This window comes from Theropithecus gelada, chromosome 9 (assembly GCF_003255815.1).
Source record: "Theropithecus gelada isolate Dixy chromosome 9, Tgel_1.0, whole genome shotgun sequence".
Lineage (NCBI taxonomy): Eukaryota > Metazoa > Chordata > Mammalia > Primates > Cercopithecidae > Theropithecus > Theropithecus gelada.
The window spans coordinates 66302926-66329120 of NC_037677.1; the positions used below are offsets into that span (position 1 = coordinate 66302926).

Genomic DNA, 26195 nt, shown 5'->3' on the forward strand with positions numbered 1-26195 from the left:
CAATAGCATATCATATTTAGATAACAATTATTTATTTTTAACGAAATGTTTGTCATAATATTGTCACTTCTTTGTATATATATATCATTTTTTCTCTCTCTTTTTTTTTTTTTTTAGACGGAGTCTCGCTCTGTTGCCAGGCTGGAGTGCAGTGGCATAATCTCAGGTCTCTGCAACCTCCACCTCCTGGGTTCAAGCGATTCTCCTGCCTCAGCCTCCTGAGTAGCTGGGACTATAGGCACGTGCCACCATGCCTAGCTAATTTTCATATTTTTAGTAGAGACGGGGTTTCACTGTGTTGGCCAGCATGGTCTCAATCTCTTGACCTCCTAATCTGCCTACCTTGGCCTCCTAAAGTGCTGGGATTACAGGCGTGAGCCTCCGCGCCTGGCTTTTCTCTTCTTTTTATAGGTATGCTTCTCATTAAAAAAATATTTTTATGACACCTTTTACTAATATGACATTTCCTTTACTTGATTTATATTGGATAAATTGCCTTGATTTCAGGTATTCCTTCATTTGATGCTCTAAAATTAACCAGAACTCATCATGCCCAAAAGCATTTTAGCTGTTATAATTTCAAAACAATTTGATATTTTAATTTTACTTATCACAATTGAATTGAGACACCCATGTAATACTTTTGCTTCGGTATATAGTTCTTACAATTTCAAGTTTGTGCTGGAAATTGATTGAAGTTATATATTCGATTTTCCTGCTTCAGCCTTCTGAGTAGCAGGGATTATAGGTGCATGCCACCATACCCAGCTAATTTTTGTATTTTTGTACAGATGAGCTTTCACCGTGTTGTCCAGGCTGGTCTCAAACTCCTGACCTCAAGTGATCTGCCCACCTTGGCCTCCCAAAGTGTTGGGATTACAGGTGTGAGCCACCGTGCCCAGCCTCTACACCTCAGTTTTCTAATCTGTAAATGGGAGTAAATAGTACCCACCTCATAGAGTTGTGGGGATTAAATAATATATGATTAAAGTACTTTGAGCAGTGCCTGGTGCAGAGTGCTAAGTTGTTGTGGTTGTGGTTGTGGCTGTTGTTTTGGCCCCCACAGTGTTACTGTGCACTTGGAACTTAGTACACTTATCCTATCCTTGAGTTTGCATTATTTTAAAGATGTTTTATTTTGCAGTAATTTTTGACTTACAGAAAAGTTGTAAAAATAGTACACAGAGTTCCTATATACCCTTAACCCAGCTTCCCTTTATGTTAGCATCATACCTAATGAAAGTACAATGATCAAAATCAGAAATTAAAAAAAAATTGTAGCTCTGAGGCATTTTATTATAAAAACTTCGTACTCATACACATAAACTAAAATGAACTTAAAATTCATCATACATTTACTTCATTTTTTAGCTTGACCTTCTAGTAAATCTCTAGCTTCACTGATTTTGACTGCTATGATTTAAGAGTATAATTTATTGCAGGGCGCGGTGGCTCACGCCTGTAATCCCAGCACTTTGGGAGGCCGAGACGGGCGGATCACGAGGTCAGGAGATCGAGACCATCCTGACTAATGCAGTGAAACCCTGTCTCTACTAAAAATACAAAAAAATTAGCCGGGCGTGGTAGCGGGCGCCTGTAGTCCCAACTACTTGGGAGGCTGAGGCAGGAGAATGGTGTGAACCCGGAAGGCGGAGCTTGCAGTGAGCCGAGATTGCGCCACTGTACTCCAGCCTGGGTGACATTGCAAGACTCTGTCTCAAAAAAAAAAAAAAAAAAAAGAGTATAATTTATTAATGAGCATCTCTTATTTTCCCTTTATTGGCAGTAGGGCTTACCCTTGGTATTAATGCTCCTTCTTGTTTTGTCATTTTGGGTTCAAACTCACCTCAGTAATAGCCACCACTGAAGGCAGATTTTGGTAGACTTTGAAAAACTTGTTTTTCTTGAGGCTCCATGTGCTCCATGACTTGCAAAACATAACGGCCTGCAAATCCTGCAGCAGCAATGGTTGGTCCAGCTGCTACCATTGTACTGACCATGGTTCTGACTGGGCTTCCCTGCCTCTACCGAGAGCATGGATCATCCCAGCCCAGAGGTCACGGCCAACAACTGCACATCTTTGCCAGAGAGTGACGCAGCCGCTGACCACAAGCACAAACCACCAAAAAATCAGAAAATTAACATTGCTACAATTAACCCTACCACGGTCCAGCAAACATTTTTTTGTAAAGGACCAGATAGAGTCAGGACTAGAATAAGGCAAGTAGGGTGTGTAGGATGCAAAATTTAAGGAGGCACTAACATTTAGGGTTGTACACATACAGAAATTTGAGAGAGAGAGAGAGAGAGAGAGAGAGAGAGAGAAAGACAGAGGTAGAGGGAGAGGGAGAGGGAGAGAGAGAGAGGATATTTCCTTAAACCTAGGTGTCCTGCTTGCCTCACCTGGTGCTGATCCTGAGATAGCAAATATTTTAGGCTTTGCAGGCTTTACAGTCTCTGTCCTAACTGCTCAGCTCTGCCAGTGGAGAAAACAGCCATAGACGATATGTAAGTGAATGATCTTGGCTGTCTTCCAATAAAGCTTTAATTAAAAAACAGGTAGCAGCAGGCCAGAGTCAGTTAATCCCTGATCTAAATTATAAGTCTTATCTAATTTCATCAGTTTTCCTACTAATGCCCTTTTTCTGTTCTGGGATCCAAGCCAGGATCCCTTATTACGCTTTGTTGTCTTGTTCCCTTAGTGACCTCCAATCTGATGCTTTCTTCTACCTTCTTTGTCTTTCATGACCTGGACACTTTGAAGAATACTGGTCAGTTATTTTGTAGAATGTCCCTTAATTTGACTTTGTTTGATATTTTCTCATGATTAGATTAAGGTTGTGCATTTTTGGAAATAACTCCTCAGAAGTGATGTTGTGCCTTTCTTAGTATCTCATGTGGGGGTGCATGATATGGATGTGCCTTACTGACCTTGAGCACTTCGTTAAGGTGATATCTGTCAGGTGTTTTCTGCTAGGTTTTTCCAGGTAGGGTTGTTATTTTTCCTTTTGTAATTAACAAATATCTTGGGGAAGATACTTCGAGACTGTACTGTTTCTCCTCAAACTTTTACTCACTAAGTTTAGCATCCTTTGGTGGATCTTGCCTGTAACAATTACTACCATGGTGTTTGCCTAATGGTGACTTTCTTTTTCTCATTAATGTTACATTTATTAGTATTCTACAGTAAGGAAATTCTTCAGTAAGGAAAAGCTATCCCTTCTCCCACATTTATTTGTTTATTCGGCTTAGTTTTTATCACTATCAATTAATAGCTACTGTATTTTAAGTGTTATAACCCAAATATTACCATTATTTATTTTGTGTCTCAAATTGTTTCTATTCCTCATGTCTTAATTAATTATCATTTGATTAGAATGATGTAGGAGGATCTCTCATTCATTTAAGAGATATTGCTAGTATCTGGAATTTTGTGGGAAAAATCTAGTTTTAAACCGAGTGAATTAAAATAATATATATCAATTAAATCAGTATTAAAAAGGTGAGACATGGTGCTAGTGTATAAAGAACCTGGTATCCAATTGAGGAGCCAAAGCTAATACACAGGAAACAATTTGAGAACAATTAAGTATTGTGCTGTGTACTGTTCTATAAGTGCAGCAGAAATTAAAGAAAGTCTATCTGAATAGATTTCAGAAAGAGATGGGGTTTGAAATGGCTTTCCTAGATGGCCATAATTTTAATGCACTGTGGGAGAGACAGGGCATTTGTATGGCTAGGAAATCTTGGAGAAGATTCATCCAAGTGGGAATTGGATTGGTCTCCACAGCACACTGGAGTATTTCCTTATTTAGACAAAAATACTTTGCTGCAGAATATGGAAAAGATAAGTTTCTAAGTTTTAAATTTAAGTTCTAAAATTAATATATGTTCAATGAGGAAATGTGGAATACAAAGAAAGCACAAATAAAAATGTTAACCTATGTGTTTAACATTTTGGAGTATGATTTATACAGGTTAATTATCTGTGCATATATGCTATATCTGTATATGTATATAAATAAGTAAATGCATATGTGTGTATGTATGTATGTATGTATTTTTGAGATGGATTCTTACCCTGTGGTTCAGGCTGGAGTGCAATGGTGCGATCTCAGCTCACTGCAACCTCCACCTCCCGGGTTCAAGCAATCCTCCTATCTCAGCCTCCCAAGTAGCTGGGACTACAGGCATGTGCTACCATGCCCAGCTAATTTTTTGTATCTTTAGTAGAGATGAGGTTTCACCATGTTGGTCAGGGTGGTCTCGAATTCCTGACCTCATGATCCGCCCACCTTGACCTCCCAAAGTGTTGTGATTACAGGCGTGAGCCACCACGCCTGGCCTTTGTGTATGTATTTATATGAGTATTTTTGTATGTATTTGGAATCAGACTACATGGGTTCAGTTCCTAGATGTGCTACTTATTAGCTGTGTGACCTTGGGAAAATTCCTTAATTTTTCTATGTCTTGACTTCCTAATCTGCAAAATGAGAATAATGATAGTATTAACCTCATACAGTTGTGGGAATTAAATGAAACACTCTATGTAAAGTGCTTAGAAAAGTGCCTGCCATATATTAAGTTTCAATATTTTTTGAGACAGTCTTGCTCTGTCACTCAGGCTGGAGTGCAGTGGCGCGATCTCAGCTCACTGCAACCTCCGCCTCCTAGGATCAAGCGATTCTTGTGTCTCAGCCTCCCAAGTAGCTGGGACTACAGGCCATGCCAGGCTATTTTTTTATTTTTAGTAGAGACAGGGTTTTGTCATTTGGCAATTGACCAGGCTGGTCTTGAACTCCTGACCTCAGGTGATCTGCCCACCTCAGCATTCCAAAGTGCTGGATTACAGGTGTGAGCCACTGCACCCAGGTCAATAAATTTAAAATAATAATAATTATCATTATTATATACATATATGTTACATAATCCCTTTTGAGATAAGACATGGATTTAAATTGCACATAATAGTTATATATTATATGCAGTATAACATAATATATTGCACGTAATATCTTTTCTCATAGAAATATTTAAATTTTCTCAGGTTGTTAAAAATCTTTTATGACAAGATAATTTTTTAAATGACTGAAGTATTCTAACTTACAGTTACATTACAATCAACTCTAACAAATTTCCTATTATTGGACATATAGATTGTAAGAATTAAAGAAAGAGGAGAGAAACACGAAGGGTGGCTCGACAGTCAACAGGGACAGGTTTATTTATTTATTTTTATTTTTTATTTTTTTGAGATGGAGTCTCGCTCTGTCCCCCAGGCTCGAGTGCAGTGGTGCAATCTCGGCTCACTGCAAGCTCCGCCTCCCAGGTTCACGCCATTCTCCTGCCTCAGCCTCCCGAGTAGCTGGGACTACAGGCGCCCGCCACCACGCCCGGCTAATTTTTTGTATTTTTAGTAGAGACAGGGTTTCACTGTGTTAGCCAGGATGGTCTCAATCTCCTGACCTCGTGATCCACCCGCCTTGGCCTCCCAAAGTGCTGGGATTACAGGCGTGAGCCACCGCGCCCGGGCCTGACAGGTTTATTTTGAATAAATCTGAGAGGGGCGGCTGGCTGAGTTAGGTTAGAGACGCACTCCCTTACAGACTAAGAGTTTTTAAGGATTCAGGGTGGGAGAGTTTATCAGAGGCTTGGACTGCTTCTCTGTCTCTTTCTTGTGCTTACCTGGGAGGGAGAGTTGTGTGTCTGTTTCCATACATCTTTCTGCAGCTGCAGGCATACCCCTCCAGTCTGCTTTTTGCTTCCCTATCTTGGTACACCTGAAGGGAAAGGAATGTGCTTATTAAGGCCCACTGTTTTACTGGGGTCTATTGTATGAGGGTGAAGTTTGGCAGCTACTCCAGAGACTTTCCCCCACCTCCCTCTGTGCCTGAGCTGTCTTATTTATGTTTTACTGTCTGCTCTTTCTGGCTGCTTGCAGTTCAAAGAGAAGTGATTTCCTTGAAATGCATGAGGCTAGAAAGGGAGCTGGAATTTAAAGTGGCGGTGTTTGTCTGAGTTAATGGTGCTCCTGCTCTATCATAGGTTTTTGTTTAAAATTTTTATTTTATTCTTGGACCTTCTTACAGCTATTCTTTTCTTACCTCTGATTATCTCCTTAGACAAATTTGTAAAATTGGAATTGTTGAATCAAAGGCTAGGAAATAAATTAAAGGCTCTTCATATACATGTGTGTATCTATATACAGAGAGATAGAAAATAGAATATTTAACACTTTAAAATTTAAAAACAAGTCTAATTCTCAGTTTTATTTGTTAGATAAGCAGGTTATGGTGACTGATGGTTAAAGACAGCACCCAGAAGGAGGAAACACATAGTTAATTACAGTTCTTAACAGGAAGTCATCTTTTCCTATTATTCGAAGGTGTTCTCAGAAGTTTAACAAAGAAAATAATAGAGTTATTAGTCTGGGTTTTATACATATGCCTATCTAATACAGCCTGACTTTGACTGTAAAAGTGAAGATATTTCTTATGAGAGTTGGCTAAGGATGACATGGAGCTGATCTACATATACCGAGATAAATACACACATATATCTATATATATATAGACACACACATATATACACACACACATACAAACATACATGTCTCAATTTTTTTCAAGAAAGTCTATACCTATTTACGTCCCCACCAGGAGAGCATGAATGTTCATTTCTTTGCACTCTCAGTAACACTGGTCATTACCATCCTTTGGATATTTTGATTTATTTGATTACGAGTAAAGTTGAACATTTTTTGTATGTTTACAGGACAACAGGGTAGGCAGTTTTGCAGACTACTGGACTTGGGTCAGGAAGGCAGGATTTGGTGGACCTTGACATGGAGGGCGTCAGCTCCAACGGACTGTACTTGGCAGTGGGCACATGGAGTAGGGAGACCAGAAGATAAATACAATGTGTTCAAGATAAACTAACCCAATTTACCAGTTTACATAAAGCCAGCTCTGTGGGAGCTTTGTAATAAACTTTATGATAGTAAAGCTATGAAAAATAATATAAGAAAGAAAAAGACTTTCTTAATTTTTTAAAATATGAATTTGTTAAAACCTAGAAAATATAAAGAAGAAAATAACAATCATGCATGTAAACAAACTGAGAATCAACCATTTTGACACATTTGCTTCCATGTACTAAATACTGGAATTTTTTTTTTTTGAGATGGAGTTCCACTCTTGTTGCCCAGGCTGGAGTGCAATGGCATGATCTCGGCTCACTGCACCCTCTGCCTCCTGGGTTCAAGCAATTCTCCAACCTCAGCCTTCTGAGTAGCTGAGATTACAGGCGGCTGTTACCACGCCCGGCTAATTTTTATATTTTAGTAGAGATAAGATTTCACCATGTTGGTCAGGCTGGTCTCTAACTCCTGACCTCAGGTGATCCACCCACCTCGGCCTCCCAAAGTGCTGGGATTACAGGCATGAGCCACTGTGCCCAGCCCAGAATTTTTTTTTTTTTTTTTTTTTTTTTTTGAGACAGAGCCCTGCTCTGTCACCCAGACTAGAGTGCAGTGTCAAAATCTCGGCTCACTGCAATCTCCACCTCCTGGGCTCAAGGAATTCTCCTACCCCAGCCTCCCGAGTAGCTGGGATTACAGGCTCATGCCACCATGCCCAGCTAATTTTTGTATTTTTAGTAGAGACAGTTTCACCATGTTGGCCAGGCTGGTTTTGAACTCCTGACCTCAAGTGGTCCACCCACCTCAGCCTCCCAAAGTGCAGGGATTATAGGCGTGAGCCACTGCACCCAGCCCAGAATGTTTTCTAGTGGGATAGAAATTAAAAAATAAAACAGCAGCAACAATAAAACCCCAAAACTTTCTACCTTTGATATATAGGTATAATTTTATCTATTTATATTATTTAAAAGCCCTAAGATATATATACATATGCATATATATAAATACATTAAAAGTGCATCTTTAGGCCAGGTGTGGTGACTCATGCCTGTAATCCCAGCACTTTGGGAAGCCAAGGCAGGCGGATTGCTTGGGCCCAGGAGTGGACAACATGGTAAAACCCCATCTCTACAAAACATACAAAATCAGCTGGGTGTGGTTGCCCATGTCTGTAGTCCCAGCTTTTTGGGAGGCTGAGGTGGGAAGATTGCCTGAGCTCAGGAGGTGGAGGTTGCAGTGAACCAAAATGGCACCACTGCACTCCAGCCTGGGTGACAGAACAAGATGCTGACTCAAAAAAAAAAAAAAAAAAAAAAAAAAAGTACGTCTTCAAGGATATAACGTGTTCTTCTGGGTATATTCCTTGAATGAGGAATAAAAGGATTTTGACTTTTTCACTTTTTTTCTGTAGTGATAGAATGTTTTTCAAAGAGAGTTTGTAAGTATTTATAAATGACTTACTAATTTAAAAATGCTTACTACTACACTCTATAGAATATTTAATAATTTAAAATTTAAAAACAAGTCTAATTCTCAGTTTTATTTGTTAGATAAGCAGGTTATGGTGACTGATGGTTAAAGACAGCACCCAGAAAGAGGAAACACATAGTTAATTATAGTTCCTAACAGGAAGTCATCTTTTCCTATTATTCATAGGTGTTCTCAGAAGTTTAACAAAGAAAATAATAGAGTTATTAGTCTGGGTTTTATACCTATGCCTATCTAATACAGTCTGACTTTGGTTGTAAAAGTGAAGACATTCCTTATGCGAGTTGACTAATGATGACATGGAACTGATAAAAATATGTTTCTACCATGAATCTTTTGACAATATTCAGCTAAGGTGCTTGCGATTTAATTTCTCAAACAAGAGCTAATTTGTTTTCACTAATTAGTGGTTAGTAAATATGGAACCCCATGATAATTTCCTAAGCCTGATGAATTTGGCCATAGGGCATGGTGACACATGCCCGTAATCCCAGCTCCTTGGGAGGCTGAACCAAGAGGATCACTTGAGCCCAGGAGTTCTGGGCTGTCATGCTGCGCCGACGGGCTGTCCACACTAAGTTCAGCATCAATATGGTGACCTCCTGGGAGTGGGGGACCACCAGGTTGCTTAAGGAGGGGTGAACCAGCCCAGGTTGGAAATGGAGCAGGTCAAAACACCTGTGTTGATCAGTAGTGGGATCGTGCCTGTGGATAGCCACTGCACTCCAGCCTGGGTGACATAGCGAGACTGTCTCTGAAAAGAAAAAAAAAAAGGAAGAAAAAACAAAGTTTGACTGTTAAGTTAACAAAAAACTCAGCTCTTTTTAGTAACTATCTGAATGACTTTAGACTTTAACTGCCTATATTTAATAATAGCCACTATTATTGAGTTCTTATGATGATCAGGTTTTGTGTTAAGTGCTCTACTTATATTATTCATCTGATGTAAAGATGAGTAAACCTAGACACATGGATGTTATGTAACTTGCCTAAAGCCTTGTGGCAGAACTGGGATTTCAAACCAAGCCATCTGCCCAGGTGCGGTGGCTCACGCCTATAATCCCAGCACTTTGAGAGGCTGAGGCGGGGGATCACCTAAGGTCAGGAGTTCGAGACCAGCCTGGCCAACATGGTGAAACCCCTACTAAATCTCTAGTAAATCTCTACTAAAAATACAAAAACTAGCCAGGTGTGGTGGTGGGCACCTGTAATCTCAGCTACTCGGGAGGCTGAGGCAGGAGAATCACTTGAAGCCAGGAGGTGGAGGTTGCAGTGAGCTGAGATCGCACCACTGCACTCCAGACTGGGTGACAGAGCGAGACTGTCTCAAAAATAAATAAATAAATAAATAAATAAAATAAAAATAAATAAAATAAAACCAAGCAGTCAGATTCTAGAGCCACATAACCACTATTGTTTCCCGCTGCTGTCATTGCAATTATAATTAATAAACCCAAGTCTTAATAATTCATGATAATAGGGATTAGATGGGTAAGTGAAATCAAATCAAATCATTGATGCTGCTCAAATCTCATTTTAGTTTGGGCTGGAGTTTCTGTTTTCCAAATCAAAATCTCTAATGAAGCTCCTAATTGGTAATAAAATTATCACGTTTAGATTATGTTCTTTTTCATTTAATTCTGAAATTATTAATAAAAAAGAGACCAAAAGACAGGAAGAAGGAGCTTTGTAATAGATAATTTGTAAATTATAATTCAGAGACAGTTATCCTTGAGTAATGGTGGCTAAGCATCTTTGAAGAATTTGGATATTTTATATATTCCTAGGAGAAACCTACCTGACCATTTTGGGTATGTATGTATGTATATATGTATGTATGTATTCATTTATTTATTTAGAGACAGAGTCTCACTGTGTCGTCCAGGCTGGAGTGCAGTGGTGTGATCTTGGCTCACTGCAACCTCTGCCTCCCAGGTTCAAGCGATTCTCCTGCCTCAGCCTCCCGAGTAGCTGCGATTACAGGCACCTGCTACCACATCTGGCTAATTTTTGTAGTTTTAGTAGAGACAGGGTTTCACCATGTTGGCTAGGCTGGCCTCAAACTCCTGACCTTGTGATCTGCCCGCCTCAGCCTCCCAAAGTGCTGGGATGACAGGTGTGAACCACCACGTCTGGCCTGGATATTTAAATATTTTGAGCTCATAGATCTCTTGGGCCATCATTTAAATTAAGTAGTTAAATTGTCATCACAACAACTATTTCAGTAGGAGCGTTTATTGGATGCTTTCTGAATTTTGTTATTGAGGAAATTATTTCTTAGAGGAAAAAGTCAAAATAGAAATATAGGGATCAAAAAAAGTTGGGTTGATCATGGCTGTTTTGGGGAGGATTGATGCCCCAACTTCTTCCTTTATGACATTTAAGTTTGACCTTTTTTTTTTTTTGAGATAAGGTCTTGCTGTGTCACCCAGGCAGGAGTGTAGTGGTGCCATCATAGCTCACTGCAGCCTTGAACTCCTGGGCTCAAGGGGTCCTCCTGCCTTAGCCTTCCAAGTAACTGGGACTACTGGCATGTGTCACCATGCCCAGGTAATTATTTTATATTTTGTAGAGACTGGATCTCGCTTTGTTGTCCAGGCTGGTCTTATTCCTGGCGATCCGCTTGCCTCAGCCTCCCAAAGTGTTGAGATTACAGGCGTGAGCCACTGTGCCTGGCATGACACCTTATTTTAAACACTGATTTTTGTTTTAGGTTGAACAAATCCTGGCAGAATTTAAAGTCAGAGCTCTGGAATGTCACCCAGACAAGCATCCTGAAAACCCCAAAGCTGGTAAGAATTTAATAAAGGCTATTTCTCAAGAAAATGAGTAGTATATAGAACCTAAAGCCAGTGAATAGTAACTTAATTTTTTCTTGTCTATTATGCTGAAACGTATTCTTTCTTTGCATTATTGGATGATAGAAAGGGAGAGGGCTGTGCAGGATCTTTTCTAACAGTAGTCGTTTAAGATCCATTTTTCTTTCTGCTATAATGTGTTGCTTTGTGGTTTAAAATTCTTCTAGTTCATGCTTTATTTCACCAGTTATTGAGTGTTAACATAACTTAAGTATATTTGTAACCAAGTGGTTGTCTTTTTTTTGTTTTGTTTTGTTTTTGAGACAGAGTCTCTGTCACCCAGGCTGGAGTGCTATGGTGCGATCATGGCTCACTGCAACCTCTGGCTCCCGGGCTCAAGTGATTCTCCTGCCTCAGCCTCCCGAGTAGCTGTGACTACGGGTGCGCACCACCATGCCCAGCTAATTTTTTTTTTCCTTGTATTTTTTTAGTAGACAGGGTTTCACTATGTTGGGCAGGCTGGTCTCGAACTCCTGACCTCAAGTGATCTGCCTGCCTCGACCTCCCAGTGCTGGGATTACAGGTGTGTATCCGGCTAGGCGGTTGTCTTGATGAGAAACTTGTGATTTCTTCGTTATTGGGAACCCGAATATATCCATATAGTCATACTTTTGTTTCTTTCCTTCACTATCACTTAAATATGCTTATGCCTATCCAGGCTTGTGAAAAATGTGAACAAACCAATAATCCTTCGGCAACCTGTCTCTCTTCTCTACTTCCCTGCCTCTCTTGTTCTCTTCAGACCCAGACTTCCTGAAAAAGAAGTCCACAGTTGATGTCCCTATTTCCCTTCTCCCTATTTTTCCATTTATTCCACTCTGACTTCCCTAGTTTCTCAGAAATAAACCAAGGACTGCCTGAGTATCAAATCTAGTGGTTACCTTTTGGTACTTATCTCTCCTGAACTTGCATCAAAATTTGGCCCTGGTGACCATACCTTCCTCCTTGAAAGAAACTTTTTTTCTCCTAGCTGTCAGGATACTATGCACTTGTGGTTCTCCCCCAGCCTCTTTGGGCTGCTTTCTCTCAGTCTCCTTTGTGACTCCTCTGTTGCCCCAAGGTTCCCTCCTAAGCTCTCTTCTGAGCCCACTCCCCATTTTCTCCTGAAGCCTTGTCCAGGTCTGTAGCTTAAATCACCAGCTCTTTTGATGGCCCCCGAATCTATCCTTAACCTAGTTCTCACTCCCCATGTTAAGACTGTAGTTTTGACTGTTTCTGGGAAATTTCCATTTGGAAACATTTCAAAGTCACCCTGTCAAAAATTAGACTCATTATTGTCTTATTACCCCCTCTGAAATCTTGTTTATTTTTCTGTGTTATCCCATCTCTATGAATGACACCACCATCCATTCAGGTGGTGTCATGGAAGCCTTGTCTCCTTCCTCTCCCTCATGTCCATATCTGGGCAATTGCCAAACACTGTTGCTTTACCTTCCGGGTCTCTTTCCACTGTGTCCTCCTCCCTTCATCCTGGGTGCCATTGCTGTAGGTAAGCCCCCATCATTTCATGCCTGGATTGCTACAGCATTCTTTAAGTGCTTCTCATTGCAGATTTTTCTTTTTAATTATGGAAGAAAATAATATGCACAAAAAGGAACAAAGAATACTCTAACAGATGTCCACATATGTTCCACCCAGCTTAAAACTTTACCAGTGCAGTTGAAGTCTCTTGTGTTTCCTTACTCTGATTTTATCCTCAGGGTAGGTAATATTATATCTTAATTTTTTTTTTTTTTGAGACGGAGTTTTGCTCTTATTGCCCAGGCTGGAGTGCAATGGCACGATATTGGCTCACTGCAACCTCTGGCTCTTGGGTTCAAGCGATTCTCCTGCCTCAGCCTCCAGAGTAGCTGGTATTACAGGCATGCACCACCACGCCCAGATAATTTTGTATTTTTAATAGAGACGGCATTTCTCCATGTTAGTCAGGCTGGTCTCGAACTCCCGACCTCAGGTGATCTGCCCGCCTTGGCCTCCCAAAGTGCTGGGATTACAGGTGTGAGCCACTGCGCCTGGCCTTATATCTTAAATTTGATGGTTATGTTTACTATATGCATATAGCATGTGAGTATATGTGATTTTTCTACAAGGATAATATCATACTAAGACCTATCTATAATTCCACATGGCACAAATCCAAACTCTTCTTTATTTAGAAAATGTTTTCTTTGAGTGGGCACGGTGGCTCACGCCTGTAATTCCAGCACTTTGGGAGGCCGAGGTAGGCGGATCACCTGAGGTCGGGAGTTCAAGACCAGCCTGACCAACATGGAGAAACCCTGACTCTACTAAAAATACAAAATTAGCGAGGTGTAGTGGCGCATGCCTGTAATCCCAGCTACTCGGGAGGCTGAGGCAGGGGAACTGCTTGAACCCAGGAGGTGGAGGTTGTGGTGAGCAGAGGTTGCGCCATTGCACTCCAGCCTGGGCAACAAGAGCGAAACTTCATCTCAAAAAAAAGAAAAGAAAAAAAAAAAAGAAAATGTTTTCCTTGTCTTCAAGTTCTTTATTTATTTTCTCTAGAAATCATTGATTCCTTTGATTTGCAAAAACAGATCATTTTTCTATATGTGAGGTAATCTTTTGTTAGATATTTAACTATTGCTTCTGCTCATTTGGTTTTTTTATCCTTTTTATTAACTTGTTTAAGGTACCATGAGCAAATAATAAGTGTGAGCTTGATAAATTTGTGCATATGTATAACCGGGTTAACCACTGCCCAGACAGATGTGGAACATCTTCAGCACCCCAGAAATCCCTTTCACTTCTTGTTCAAAGTCAGCACCCTCTCTCATTTTTTGATCTCTATCACCATTGACTAGTTTTGCAGTTTTGGATTTCATATAAATCAAATCATACGGTATGTACTCTTTCGTGTGTAGCTTCTTTCGCTTCGCATTATGTCTGTGATGTACTGTGCGGTAGTTCATCCTTTGTCATTGTTGATAATTTAGGCACAAATCCCTTCATGCTATGTACCTTAATTCTCCATCCCCTTTTGCTTTCCTTTGCTGTGCCTAGAATTTCACGTTTCAGCCACTCAGAACTACAATAGTTCCTTCATGTGCCCTGCTCTTTCTATACCCCAGCCCTCTATGCTTGATGCTTTCTGCCTGGAACACTCTGTGGCTCACACATGTCCCTGACTACTTGGCCAGGTTGTGTTTCTGTGTCAGGTCTCAGCTGACCATCAGTTGGGAAGTCCCGTGTGTCCCACCTACCAAGAGCACTCTGTACGTCAGGCAGCAGACTGTGTGTCACACTGTCTCCTTATTGCATGTTTACTTATTAGTCATTCTGGAAGCTCAGTAAGGCAGACGCCCTGCTTGTCTTGTTCACAGTTGTGTGCCCCTAGTGTGCCACTTACTGAAGAGGACATCTATTCTGCACAATTTCTTGAATAAGTGAATGCATAAACATTTCTCTCTCTCTCTCTCTTTTTTTTTTTTTTGCATCAGTCTCACTCTGTTGCCCAGGCTGGAGTGCCGTGGCACAATCTCGGCTCGCTGCAACCTCCGCTTCCCAGGTTCAAACAATTCTTGTCCCTCAGCCTCCTGAGAAGCTGGGATTACAGGCATGAGCCATCACACCTGGCTAATTTTTGTATTTTTGGTGCAAAAGGGGTTTCACCATGTTTGCCAGGCTGGTCTTGATTTCCCAACCTCCGGTGATCCGCCTGCCTCAGCCTCCCGAAGGGCTGGGATTATAGGCATGAGCCACCCAGCTGGGCCTGAACATTTCTTTTTTTTTTTTTTTTTTTTGAGACAGAGTCTCACTCTGTTGCCCAGTCTGGAGTACAGTGGCGCTATCTCCGCTCATTGCAAGCTCCGCCTCCCGTGTTCATGCCATTCTCCTGCCTCAGCCTCCTGAGTAGCTGCGACTACAGGTGCCCACCACCACGCTCGGCTAATTTTTTTGTATTTTTAGTAGAGATGGAGTTTCACCGTATTAGCCAGGATGGTCTTGATCTCCTGACCTCGTGATCCGCCCGCCTCGGCCTCCCAAAGTGCTGGGATTACAGGCATGAGCCACCGCGCCCGGCCCCTGGCACAAACATTTCTTTAGGGGACATATTAACTACCTGTCTGAACTGGAGTTAATATTAAGATAGGTGTCCTAGCATAAAATTACAAAAATTTAGGTCAGGTTCGGTGGCTCACGCCTGTAATCCTAGCACTTTGAGAGGCCAAGGTGGGTGGTTCACGTGAGGTCAGGAATTTGAGACCAGCCTGACCAACATGGTGAAACTCTGTCTTTACTAAAAACGCAAAATTAGCTGGGCGTGGTGGCGCATGCCTATAATCCTAGCTACTTGGGAGGCTGAGGCAGGAGAATCGCTTGAACCCGGGAGGCAGATGTTGTAGTGAGCCGAGATCATGCCACTGCACTCCAGCCTGGGTAACAAGAGTGAAACTGTGTCTCAAAAAAAAAAAAAAAAAAAAAATTATAAAAATTTGATAAATACTGCCTGGCGCGGTGGCTCAAGCCTGTAATCCCAGCACTTTGGGAGGCCGAGACGGGCGGATCACGAGGTCAGGAGATCGAGACCATCCTGGCTAACACGGTAACCCGTCTCTACTAAAAAATACAAAAAACTAGCCGGGCGAGGCGGCGGGCGCCTGTAGTCCCAGCTACTCGGGAGGCTGAGGCAGGAGAACGGCGTAAACCCGGGAGGCGGAGCTTGCAGTGAGCTGAGATCCGGCCACTGCACTCCAGCCTGGGCGACAGAGCGAGACTCCGTCTCAAAAAAAAAAAAAAAAAAAAAAAAAAAAAAAATTTGATAAATACTTAAAAACAACCACCACCCAGGTTATTCTTTAACTGGGTTCTTTTCAGTGAAGCATGACTGTGAGTTGTTTCTCTGTCCCTGACAAACAATCTTGATTCAGGATACATGATGAATCACTGTGTAATTATTGCCATTTCTAGTTGCCATAGTGATGGGGGTTTTCATGTATGGGCTGCCTAAGGCGTCTTGTTCAGAGAAACACTGGACTGTGTAAATATTGTTTAAAATGAAAAGGCACACAGACATCAATATCTTCTCTAGTCAGGCATGCATTTGATATATGATTCAACCTTTGGGTAGAGGGTGTTTTTTAATCTATTTAAGCATCCGTTTACTCAGTTTTCATTAATACAACTTTCTGAACATTTATGTGGATCTTTATACACTTGGATGATTAAGGTTACTTAATGATGAAAGTATTTCAAATATACATATGAGACAGGATCTCGCTCTGTCTCCCAGGCTGGAGTGCAGTGGTGCAATCTTGGTTCACTGCAGCCTCAACCTCCCAGGCTCAAGCAATTCTCCCACCTCAGCTTCCCGAGTAGCTGGGACCACACATGCGTGTCACCACACCTGGGTAATTTTTTTGTATTTTTAATACAGCCATGTTGCCCAGGCTGGTCTCAAACTCCTGGACTCAAGCAGTCTTCCTTCCTTGGCCTCCCAAAGTGCTGGGATTACAGGAATCAGCTGCTGTGCCTGGCCAGACTATTTCAAAATCTATTTTTTTATTTTCTGGGCAGGACAGAGTCTTGCTCTGTCGCCCAGGCTGGAGTGCAGTGGCACAATCTCAGCTCACTTCAACTTCTGTCTCCTGGGTTTGAGTGATTCTCTTGCCTCAGCCTCCCAAGTAGCTGGAACTATAAGCGTGTGCCACCACGCCCAGCTGATTTTTGTATTTTTAGTGGAAACGGGGTTTCACCATGTTGGCCAGAATGGTCTCAAACACCTGACCTCAAGTGATCCACCTGCATCAGCCCCCCAAAGTGCCAGGATTACAGGAGTGAGCCACTGCACCCAACTTCAAAATATCTTTAAAAATTCACTTGGATACTGAAGTTTAGCTTGATGGAAATCCAGAATATAATGGACAGATTGTGAAATGTATCTAATTAAGGTGAAAAGCTAGACAGTAGAGGAACTTCGGGTAGGAGAAATTAAACTCATATCTATACCTTTTTGGTCCGCTAAATATAGCCTCAACTGTTGCCATTGAAATTACTGATGTGGTAGCATGATGGAGTAATGGATATAAACACAGGCTTGTTTGTCTGGATTGCTCCCATTCCACTTACAGTCTAGTTGATCTTGGGCAATCTTTCTGAGCCTCAGCATTCTTGTAGGTAAAGCAGATAGATTAGTAGTATATTACTCCAAGCATCTGCTGTGAAGATTAAATGAAGAGTCCCGCATGTGGGAAGTGCTTAATGGATGCTGGCAATTTTAATTCAGTGGATTGTCTTTCCTTGCTTTTATGTAGCAGCCCAAGGTAGACATTTCACATGATGGGATAGTTTTCTCTTTTTATAAGTAATGATTAGATCATTCTTTTATTCCCTGAAAAAAAAAAAAAAGTAAATCTAAGGCCACTAGAAATCCCTTCCCCTCTGCAGATGTGGGTGCTGCAGACAGGACTGACTTTGCTATAGAAATAGTGTCCCTGATCCCCAGAGCTCCTGGCGGGTGCTCATGCCAGCGCTTCGTGTGGGTGACAGTAACTGTTTCAGATTAACACTTTATTAACTTCTCCATGGCTATGAAGAAAGTAGACCTAAGGCTGGGTGTGAAGGCTCACACCTGTAATCCCAGCACTTTGGGAGGCTGAGGTGAGCAGATCATGTGAGGTCAGGAGTTTGAGACAAGCCTGGTCAACATGGTGAAACCTCGTCCCTACTAAAAGTACAAAAAATTAGCTGAGTGTGTTGGTGGGTGCCTGTAATCCCAGCTACTGTGGAGGCTGAGGCAGGAGAATCACATGAACCCAGGAGGCGGTGGTTGCAGTGAGGTGAGATCGTGCCACAGTGCTCCAGCCTGGGCTATAGAGAGAGACTCTGTCTCAAAAAAAAAAAAAAAAAAAAAAGAAAGAAAGTAAACTTCAGACTAAATTAAGAACCTGTGGAATGGCATTTTTGTTACTGATGTGCAAACTTCAAAGACATTTGGATATTAGAAGAAGGGGAACAATTTGTCCTTTGTTAACTAATATCTTTTAATGTCTCAATTTTTTTTTTTTTTTTACTTTACAGTCTTTACTGTTTTTCCCCATAGAATAAAAGTAATATAATTAATAAATAAATTGGAAGAAAAAGTCTGCTTTTATCTTTCCCTGATAGAGAACTACTATTAACAGTTGGTATATTTTCTTCCAGATTTTTTCAAAGCGTATTTTGACATCATATCATTATTATTTCTCAAGTAATTGTAAATGGCATACATTTAAAATGTGACTGTTATAATGCAAATTCTATTGTGAAATATGAATTTAAAATAACCTCTGTATTTTGAAGGTAGACCCAGGAGTTAAATCAGAATGTCTCTCAAGACTTCCAGCATCATTTGCTCATATAAGCTTACAAAATGAGATCTCTCTTCCCAGAACTGGCACGTGTTTACCTTGTGTGACTCATTTGATTAATTGCTACATTAATGGAAAAATATAAACCCAAACTTACCTTTGTTAAATGTGGTGAAGTGGATGGAACAAGAGAAAGGTCGTGTTATAGGAAAGATAAGGTTTCTTTTTTCTTTCTGCTTATCAACTGTTGTTGAGGGACTTACATCAGAATAATTCTAAGCAGCTTCTTTCATTCTGGGAATTCTGGAAAGTGAAGCCAACAATGACGAAGGTGACTCACAGATAAATACATAAATTTTTACAAGCACCACACGAGTAGCAAGTGGCATGTGCATCCTTGGTGGTAATTTAATAAGCTTTTTATTCCCATTGGAAAAAGTGACATCTCATTTATATAATGGGACATTTACATTGTCGTCAGCAACAGGAAGGATTGCTCTCACTGGACCAAGCTGCTATGGCAAGATACTTTTATTCATTCATTTATTTTCCTGTAGCGTTCAATAGCCCCATCTTTTTTTTTTTTTTGAGACTAAGTATTGTTCTTGTTGCCCAGGCTGGAGTGCAATGGCATGATTATGGCTCACCGAAACCTCCACCTCCTGGGTTCAAGCGATTCTCCTGCCTCAGCCTCCCAAGTAACTGGGATTACAGGCATGCACCACCATGCCCGGCTTATTTTGTATTTTTAATATAGATGGGGTTTCTCCATGCTGGTCAGGCTGGTCTCGAACTCCTGACCTCAGGTGATCTGCCCATCTCAGCCTCCCAAAGTGCTGGGATTACAGGCATGAGCCACTGCACCCAGCCTCATTTAGCATATTTTCAAGACTCATTCATGTTGTAGCACATATCAACATTTCATTCCTTTTTATGGCTGGATGATAATTCTTTTATGTGGGTATACCATATTTTGTTTATCAATTCACAGTTGATGGACATTTGTGTTATTTTCACTTTTGACTATTATGAATAATGCTGCTATTATATGCTAGTTTTTGTGTGGACATATGTTTTCAATTCTCATGGATATATACCTAGGATTATAAAAGTTGGGTCATATGGCAACTCTGCTTAATATTTTTGAAGAACAGCCAAACTGCTTTTCAAAGTGGCTATACCACTTTACATTCCCACCTGTCATGTGTGACAATTCCAACTTTTTCACATTCTAGACAATTATTATCCTTTAATTTTAGCCATCCTAGTAGGTATAAAGTGGTATCTCACTATGGTTTTGATTTGTATTTCCTCGAGGACTAATTCTGCTCAGGATCTTTTCAGGTGCTTATTGGCTATTTGTATATCTTCTTTGGAGAAATGTTCATTCAAACCTTTTGTCCATTTTGCATTTGAGTTATTTGTCTTCTTATTGAGTTGTAAATGTTCTTTATAAATTCTAGATATAAGTACCTTATCAGATATATTATTTGCAAATATTTTTTCCCATTCCATGGCTTGTCATTTCACTTTGTTCATAGTATTCTTTGAGACACAAAAGTTTTAATTTTGATGTAGTCCAATTTATCTATTTCTTTTGTTGCTTGTGCTTTTGGTGTCATATCTAAGGAGCTCTTGCCTAAGCTGAGGTCACAAAGATTTATTCCTATGTTTTTTTCTCAGTTTTTTTATGTTTTTAACTCTTACATTTGGATCTGTGATCCATTTGAGTCAATATTTGCTTATAGCTTAAGGTAGAAATCTAAATTCATGCTTTTTATATATTGATATTCAGTTGTCCTAGCACCATTTGTTGAAAAGACTGATTTTTCTTCATTAAATTGTCTTGGCACTCTTGTTGAAATCAATTGACTGTAAATGTGAGGGGTTTGTTTCTGGATTCTCAATTCTATTCCATTTATAAGTATGTCTATCCTTATGTTAGTACCACACTGTTTTCACTACTGTAGCCTTGTAGTATAAGTTTTGAAATTCAGAGGTGTGAATTCTCCAACTTTGCTCTTATTTTTTTCAAGAGTTATTTTTGGCAATTCTGGGTCCCTTGTATTTGCAAACAGATTTTAGGACTAGATTGTCAATTTCTGCAAAAAAGGCAACTGGGATTTTGATAGCGATTATGTTGAATCTGCAGATCAGTTTGGGGAGTATTATCATTTTAGCAATAGTAAATCTTTATGAACATGGGATGTGTTTTCATTTATTTAGATCTTTTTTAGCGTCTTTTGACAATATTGTGTAGTTCCTTCTTTTGTTCAATTTTTTAAAAATATTATATTCTTCTTGAAGCTTTTTTTTTTTCTTTTGAGAAAAAGTCTTGCTCTGTCGCCCAGGCAGATTAATGGTGTGGTCTCAGCTCACTGCAACCTCTGCCTCCCAGGTTCAAGTGATTCTCCTGCCTCAGCCTCCTGAGTAGCTGGGATTACAGGCACCTGCCACCATGCCCAACTAATTTTTTTTTTTTTTTTTTTGTATATTTAGTAGAGACAGGGTGTCACCATGTTGGCCAGGCTGGTCTCGAACTCCTGACCTCATGATCCGCCCGCCTGGGACTCCCAAAGTGCTGGACTACAGGCACGAGCCACCGTGTCTGGCTCTTGATGCTCTTATAAATGGAATTTTCTTAATTTCGCCTTCAGATTGTTCATTACTAATGTGTAGAGACATCACTGATATTATTTGTATATTGATTTTTTTATTTTTTTGGAGTCTTGCTCTGTCATCTAGGCTGGAGTGCAGTGGTGTGATCTTGGCTCACTGCAACGTCCACCTCCCAGATTCATGCGATTCTCCTGCCTCAGCCTCCCGAATAGCTGGGATTACAGGCACCTGCCGCCATGCTCAGCTAGTTGTCTTCTTGCTGTGTTTTCGCATGGGGGAAACAGAGTGAGCAAGTCATCTGGGTTTCTTTTATGAGGGCACTGATTCCATTCGTGAGGGTTCCACCCTCATGACCTAATCATATCTCAAAAGCCCCATCTCCTAATACTATCATTTTGGGAGTTAGGAATTCAACATGTGAATTTTTGTTTGTTTTGAGACGGAATCTTGCTCTGTCGCACAGGCTGGAGTGCAGTGGTGCGAACTTGGCTGCCTGCAAGCTCCGCCTCACAGGTTTCAATGATTCTCCTGCCTCAGGCTCCTGAGTAGCTGGGATTACAGGCATGCACTAGCACGCCCGGCTGATCTTTTTTGTTTTTTTTTGAGATGGAGTCTCTCTCTGTCACCTAGACTGGAGTCCTGTGGCACAGTCTCGGCTCACTGCAACCTCCACCTCCCAGGTTCAAGCAATTCTCTCCCTCAGCCTCCCGAGTAGCTGGGATTACAGGCGCCTGCCTCCACCTCCAGCTATTTCTTTTTTGTGTGTTTTTAGCAGAGACGGGATTTCACCATCTTGGCCAGGCTGGTCTTGAATTCCTGACCTCGTGATCCACCCACCTTGGCCTCCCAAAGAGCTGGGATTACAGGCGTGAGCCACTGCACCTGGCCTACATATGGATCTTGTATTCTGCTCTGCAGAAGGTTTTTACTTCACTGAGGAGCAGAAGAGATTTTGGAGGTGTTTCTAACAGAGCCATAAAAGGTTTCTATTATATGCCATCTGGTCAAGTAGATTAGTGACAAGCTACCATTTGTCCCAGCATCTACCATGTTATTTATTATACTTAAGGCCTCTCGTTTCTCTTAGGACAAAAAGCAGACCAGCATCCTTAACATGACATCTCAGGCCCTAGTTGATTGAGCTATTGTCTGTCTACTGTATAGCCCCCCATCCCTCATCATTCTACCCCTAGCATTGTGTCCTCCAGCCACACTGGCAGTTCCTACTTCCTCTAAGTCACCGTGCTCCTTCCTGCTTTAGGGTCTTCAGTTTTACTGTCCCTCTTGCCTAATTACTGCCCTCTCTCACACCCAGCACTAAAAAAGGTAGTTTTCTTCCTACAAGGTAGAACAGTATTTTTTCAATGTTTACAAATGTGTCTTTCCCCTGCTAATAATGTCTATTGTTCACATCTATGTCATCAGCACCAGGAGTAGCATCTGGCACATGACTGAGGCACAATACAGGGAGTGGATAAACTGTATGCCAAGCACTTTACATCCATGATCTTGCTTGTCCTTGTGATACCCTTTACAAAAGCTTAATGAGGTAAATTGGCCCAAGGTCACGTAGCTAGTAAGTGGCAGAGTCATGGTTCTAGTAAGATCAGTTGGATAGTTTTGGAGTTTAAAATATCCCCTCCGAGAAAGAAGTGCTCATTTCTTGATTTGTTTTCCAGTGGAGACTTTTCAGAAACTGCAGAAGGCAAAGGAGATTCTGACCAATGAAGAGAGTCGAGCTCGCTATGACCACTGGCGAAGGAGCCAGATGTCGATGCCGTTCCAGCAGTGGGAAGCTTTGAATGACTCAGTGAAGACGGTGGGTTTCTTGCTGGGGATGACGTGAATTTGTGAAGCTCGGGATGCCCATGGATTAGACTCATGTAGTTGCTTAAAGAGTCATTTGGCAATAGGAGGGAGAAAACCAAGAAGTTAGCAGAGTCTGGATGTAATTTAGTGTCCATAAATCCCATGAAGAGAAACCAGAATAGGGGCAATGAATTTGTGCCAGAAGAGCCTGTGACTACATTTTTTTTTCAGTCTCTTTGGCTGTTTGTTTCAGTATACACACTCCCTGTTATTGCTTACTGTTTTATGAGCTCTAATAAACGTGCTTCTCAAGTTGCTCATGAATTGCTGAGTTTTAACCATTGTAAATTCATATTCTCCATCTTTTTCATTTATGTCAGCTTGTTCTCTTTTTTTTTTTTTTTTTTGCTTGTTCTCTTTTTAAGGCTTAGAACTTTCATTAAAAAGGAAGGATCTGATTAGTCAAAGAAAGTCATGAATTATTCCTATTAAACATTCTGGTGAAAGAATTGTTAGACTTTAAAAACATTGTGTTATCTTCTTCATGTCATTAAAAGGCATAAATATCAAAATATTCACTCTAATTACTGTCATAATGTTTATTTTGTTCAACATTGACCTTTGTATATTATAGACAAAATGTAATTTTAAATATTTAGGCATGATTTATTACCTAGATTCTCTCCATTGGAACATTTTTCTATGACATGGGACTTATAATACAGAAATTACCTCATAGGTAAGTTTTCAGTGACAGTTATTAGAATTAGTGTATAAAATGATTCACATCTCTTAAATTATAGTCCTTCAGGGTTACATTTAGATTTCCTTCTTCAGAGTTTTTATTTTTGAAGACTTGAGCAAATTGTTGATAAAAGGCCCATAATACTGAAGGGTATTTTTGAAATAATGGGGAAGAGCAATGAAAAATTCCAAAGTATATGATTAAAGCCACTCTACATAAAGTGTAAGCTGTTTTCTTCTTTGCATTTTGGAAAGAAGTGTGCATTCATGTGGATTTGTTTAAGATGGGCTAATTAGCCGGGCGCGGTGGCTCACGCCTGTAATCCCAGCACTTTGGGAGGCCGAGGCGGGCGGATCACAAGGTCAGGAGATCGAGACCACGGTGAAACCTCGTCTCTACTAAAAATACAAAAAAATTAGCTGGGCGCGGTTGTGGGCGCCTGTAGTCCCAGCTACTCGGGAGGCTGAGGCAGGAGAATGGCGGGAACCCGGGAGGCGGAGCTTGCAGTGAGCTGAGATCCGGCCACTGCACTCCAGCCTGGGCGACAGAGCGAGACTCCGTCTCACACACAAAAAAAAAAAAAAAAAAAAAAAAGAAAAAAAAAAGATGGGCTAATTATTTATGAGAGACTAACCATATGATTATTGTATAAATGCACAAAATTACTAGAGGGAATCTTTCAAAAAATTGTGACTTTATGTATCGAAAAATAAGATTTTTGTCATTTTTGTTGTGTAAATTCAAAATTCCTTTTTGACACTAGCTAAATATTGTTCTACCAACTCTGCATAACCATATTTCCCTGTCTTCTAAGTGTCACACACTGTAACTGCAACTGGATTCCTGACTCTTGCTATTCTATTCTATTCTATTCTATTTATTTATTTATTTATTGAGACAGAGTCTCGCTCTGTCGCCCAGGCTGCAGTGCAGTGGCGCGATCTCGGCTCCCTGCAAGCTCTGCCTCCTGGGTTTGCGCCATTTTCTTGCCTCAGCCTCCCGAGTAGCTGGGACTACAGGCACCCGACCCCAAGTCCGGCTAATTTTTTGTATTTTTAGTATTTTCAAAAACTCTTCTCCAAATCCCCACTTGGATTTATATTGCCAACATCTTTCCATTAAATACTAATTTCCTGTCTCCAAACACATCATTTCTGCTTTGAATGTAGCTTAACTGTGAACTGTTCGAGGTTTTACAATAATTACATTTTAGATATTACTGGCTGCATCATTTCTCTTGTCAGCAAAGTTGAAATAGTATGCTGGGCTATATTTGGCTTTAAATTTATTTTTATTAGTGGTACAAAAATGATGAGATGCCTATCTCTCTGCTTCAAATTAGCATTGATTTTTTTTTTCTCATATAGTCTTCTTTGTTTGGGCTAAACCTTATTGTTTCTGATATCCTTCTATTTCTCTTCCACAGTGGACTTTGAATCGTATATACCAAATATTACCTGTTCTATACCTCATTTGATAGACATTCTATAACTTTCCTTTCATTCCTTTTTGTTCTTTTTTTTTTTTTTTTTTTTGAGACAGAGTCTCACTCTGTCGCCAGGCAGTGGTGCAACATGGACTCACTGCAACCTCCGCCTCCCGAATTCAAGCGATTCTCCTACCTCAGACTCCTGGGTAGCTGGGACTACAGGCACACAACACCACACCCAGCTAATTTTTTTTGTGTTTTTAATAGAGACAGGGTTTCACCATGTTGACCAGGATGGTCTCCATCTCCTGACCTCGTAATCTGCCCGCCTCGGCCTCCCAAAATGCTGGGATTACAGGCGTGAGCCACCGCCCCCGGCCTCCTTTCTGTCTATGCCTTACAGTAACTTTTGCGTGTGAGAGCCTCACTTCTTTCTATAACATTTTAATTGTCGCCTTGTCTTTTTGCATATTTCATCTGTTCATCATTTTGCATTTGCTACTCTAGAGACATTAATAACAATGATCATACCTAGTATTGTTCGTCACCTAAGAGATCATGTCTATCATTTTGTAGATAAATGTCACCATTAGGGTGTTTGTGTCAGGTATTCAGTAGTGTCCCCTTTATTCCCAGTTTTGCTTTCCTTGGTTTTAGTTACCTGCAGTCAACCCCAGTCCAAAAATAGGTGAGTATAGTACAATAAAATATTTTGAGAGTGTAAGAGCACATTCACATAACTTTTATGACATATATTGTTATAATTATCCTAGTTTATTATTAGTTATTGTTATTAATCTTTTACTGTGCCTAATTTATAGCTGTGGCCATGCAGGCGTAGTAGGAAGCTTTCCTGATAGGTAGTCTGTGGCCAATTGGACCCACCCCAAAGACACCTTGCCCAGCTGGGAACCAAGAAACAATCAGCAGACAAACAGGCCCACGTGGGGCTGACCCAACCAGGCCTCCCAGAGGCAATCAATTTGTCAAATGATCAGTTCACCAAAAATGTGTTTCCATT

At 40.7% G+C, this 26195-nt stretch overlaps 1 protein-coding gene and 1 pseudogene across 2 annotated transcripts in view; one reads left to right on the plus strand and one right to left on the minus strand.

Annotated features, from left to right (window-relative positions):
* Positions 1–26195, plus strand: part of DNAJC12 (DnaJ heat shock protein family (Hsp40) member C12) — a 43664-nt gene that overhangs the window by 2384 nt on the left and 15085 nt on the right. Inside the window, exons 2-4 of one of the 2 annotated variants that reach the window (XM_025396598.1) lie at positions 11121–11199; positions 18569–18658; positions 22871–23010. In XM_025396598.1, coding sequence (XP_025252383.1) covers positions 11121–11199; positions 18569–18658; positions 22871–23010 — 309 coding nt within the window. The remainder of the gene's footprint in view (positions 1–11120; positions 11200–18568; positions 18659–22870; positions 23011–26195) is intronic. The other variant, XM_025396599.1, reaches the window with a different exon arrangement.
* Positions 1361–2000, minus strand: LOC112631445 (annotated as a pseudogene).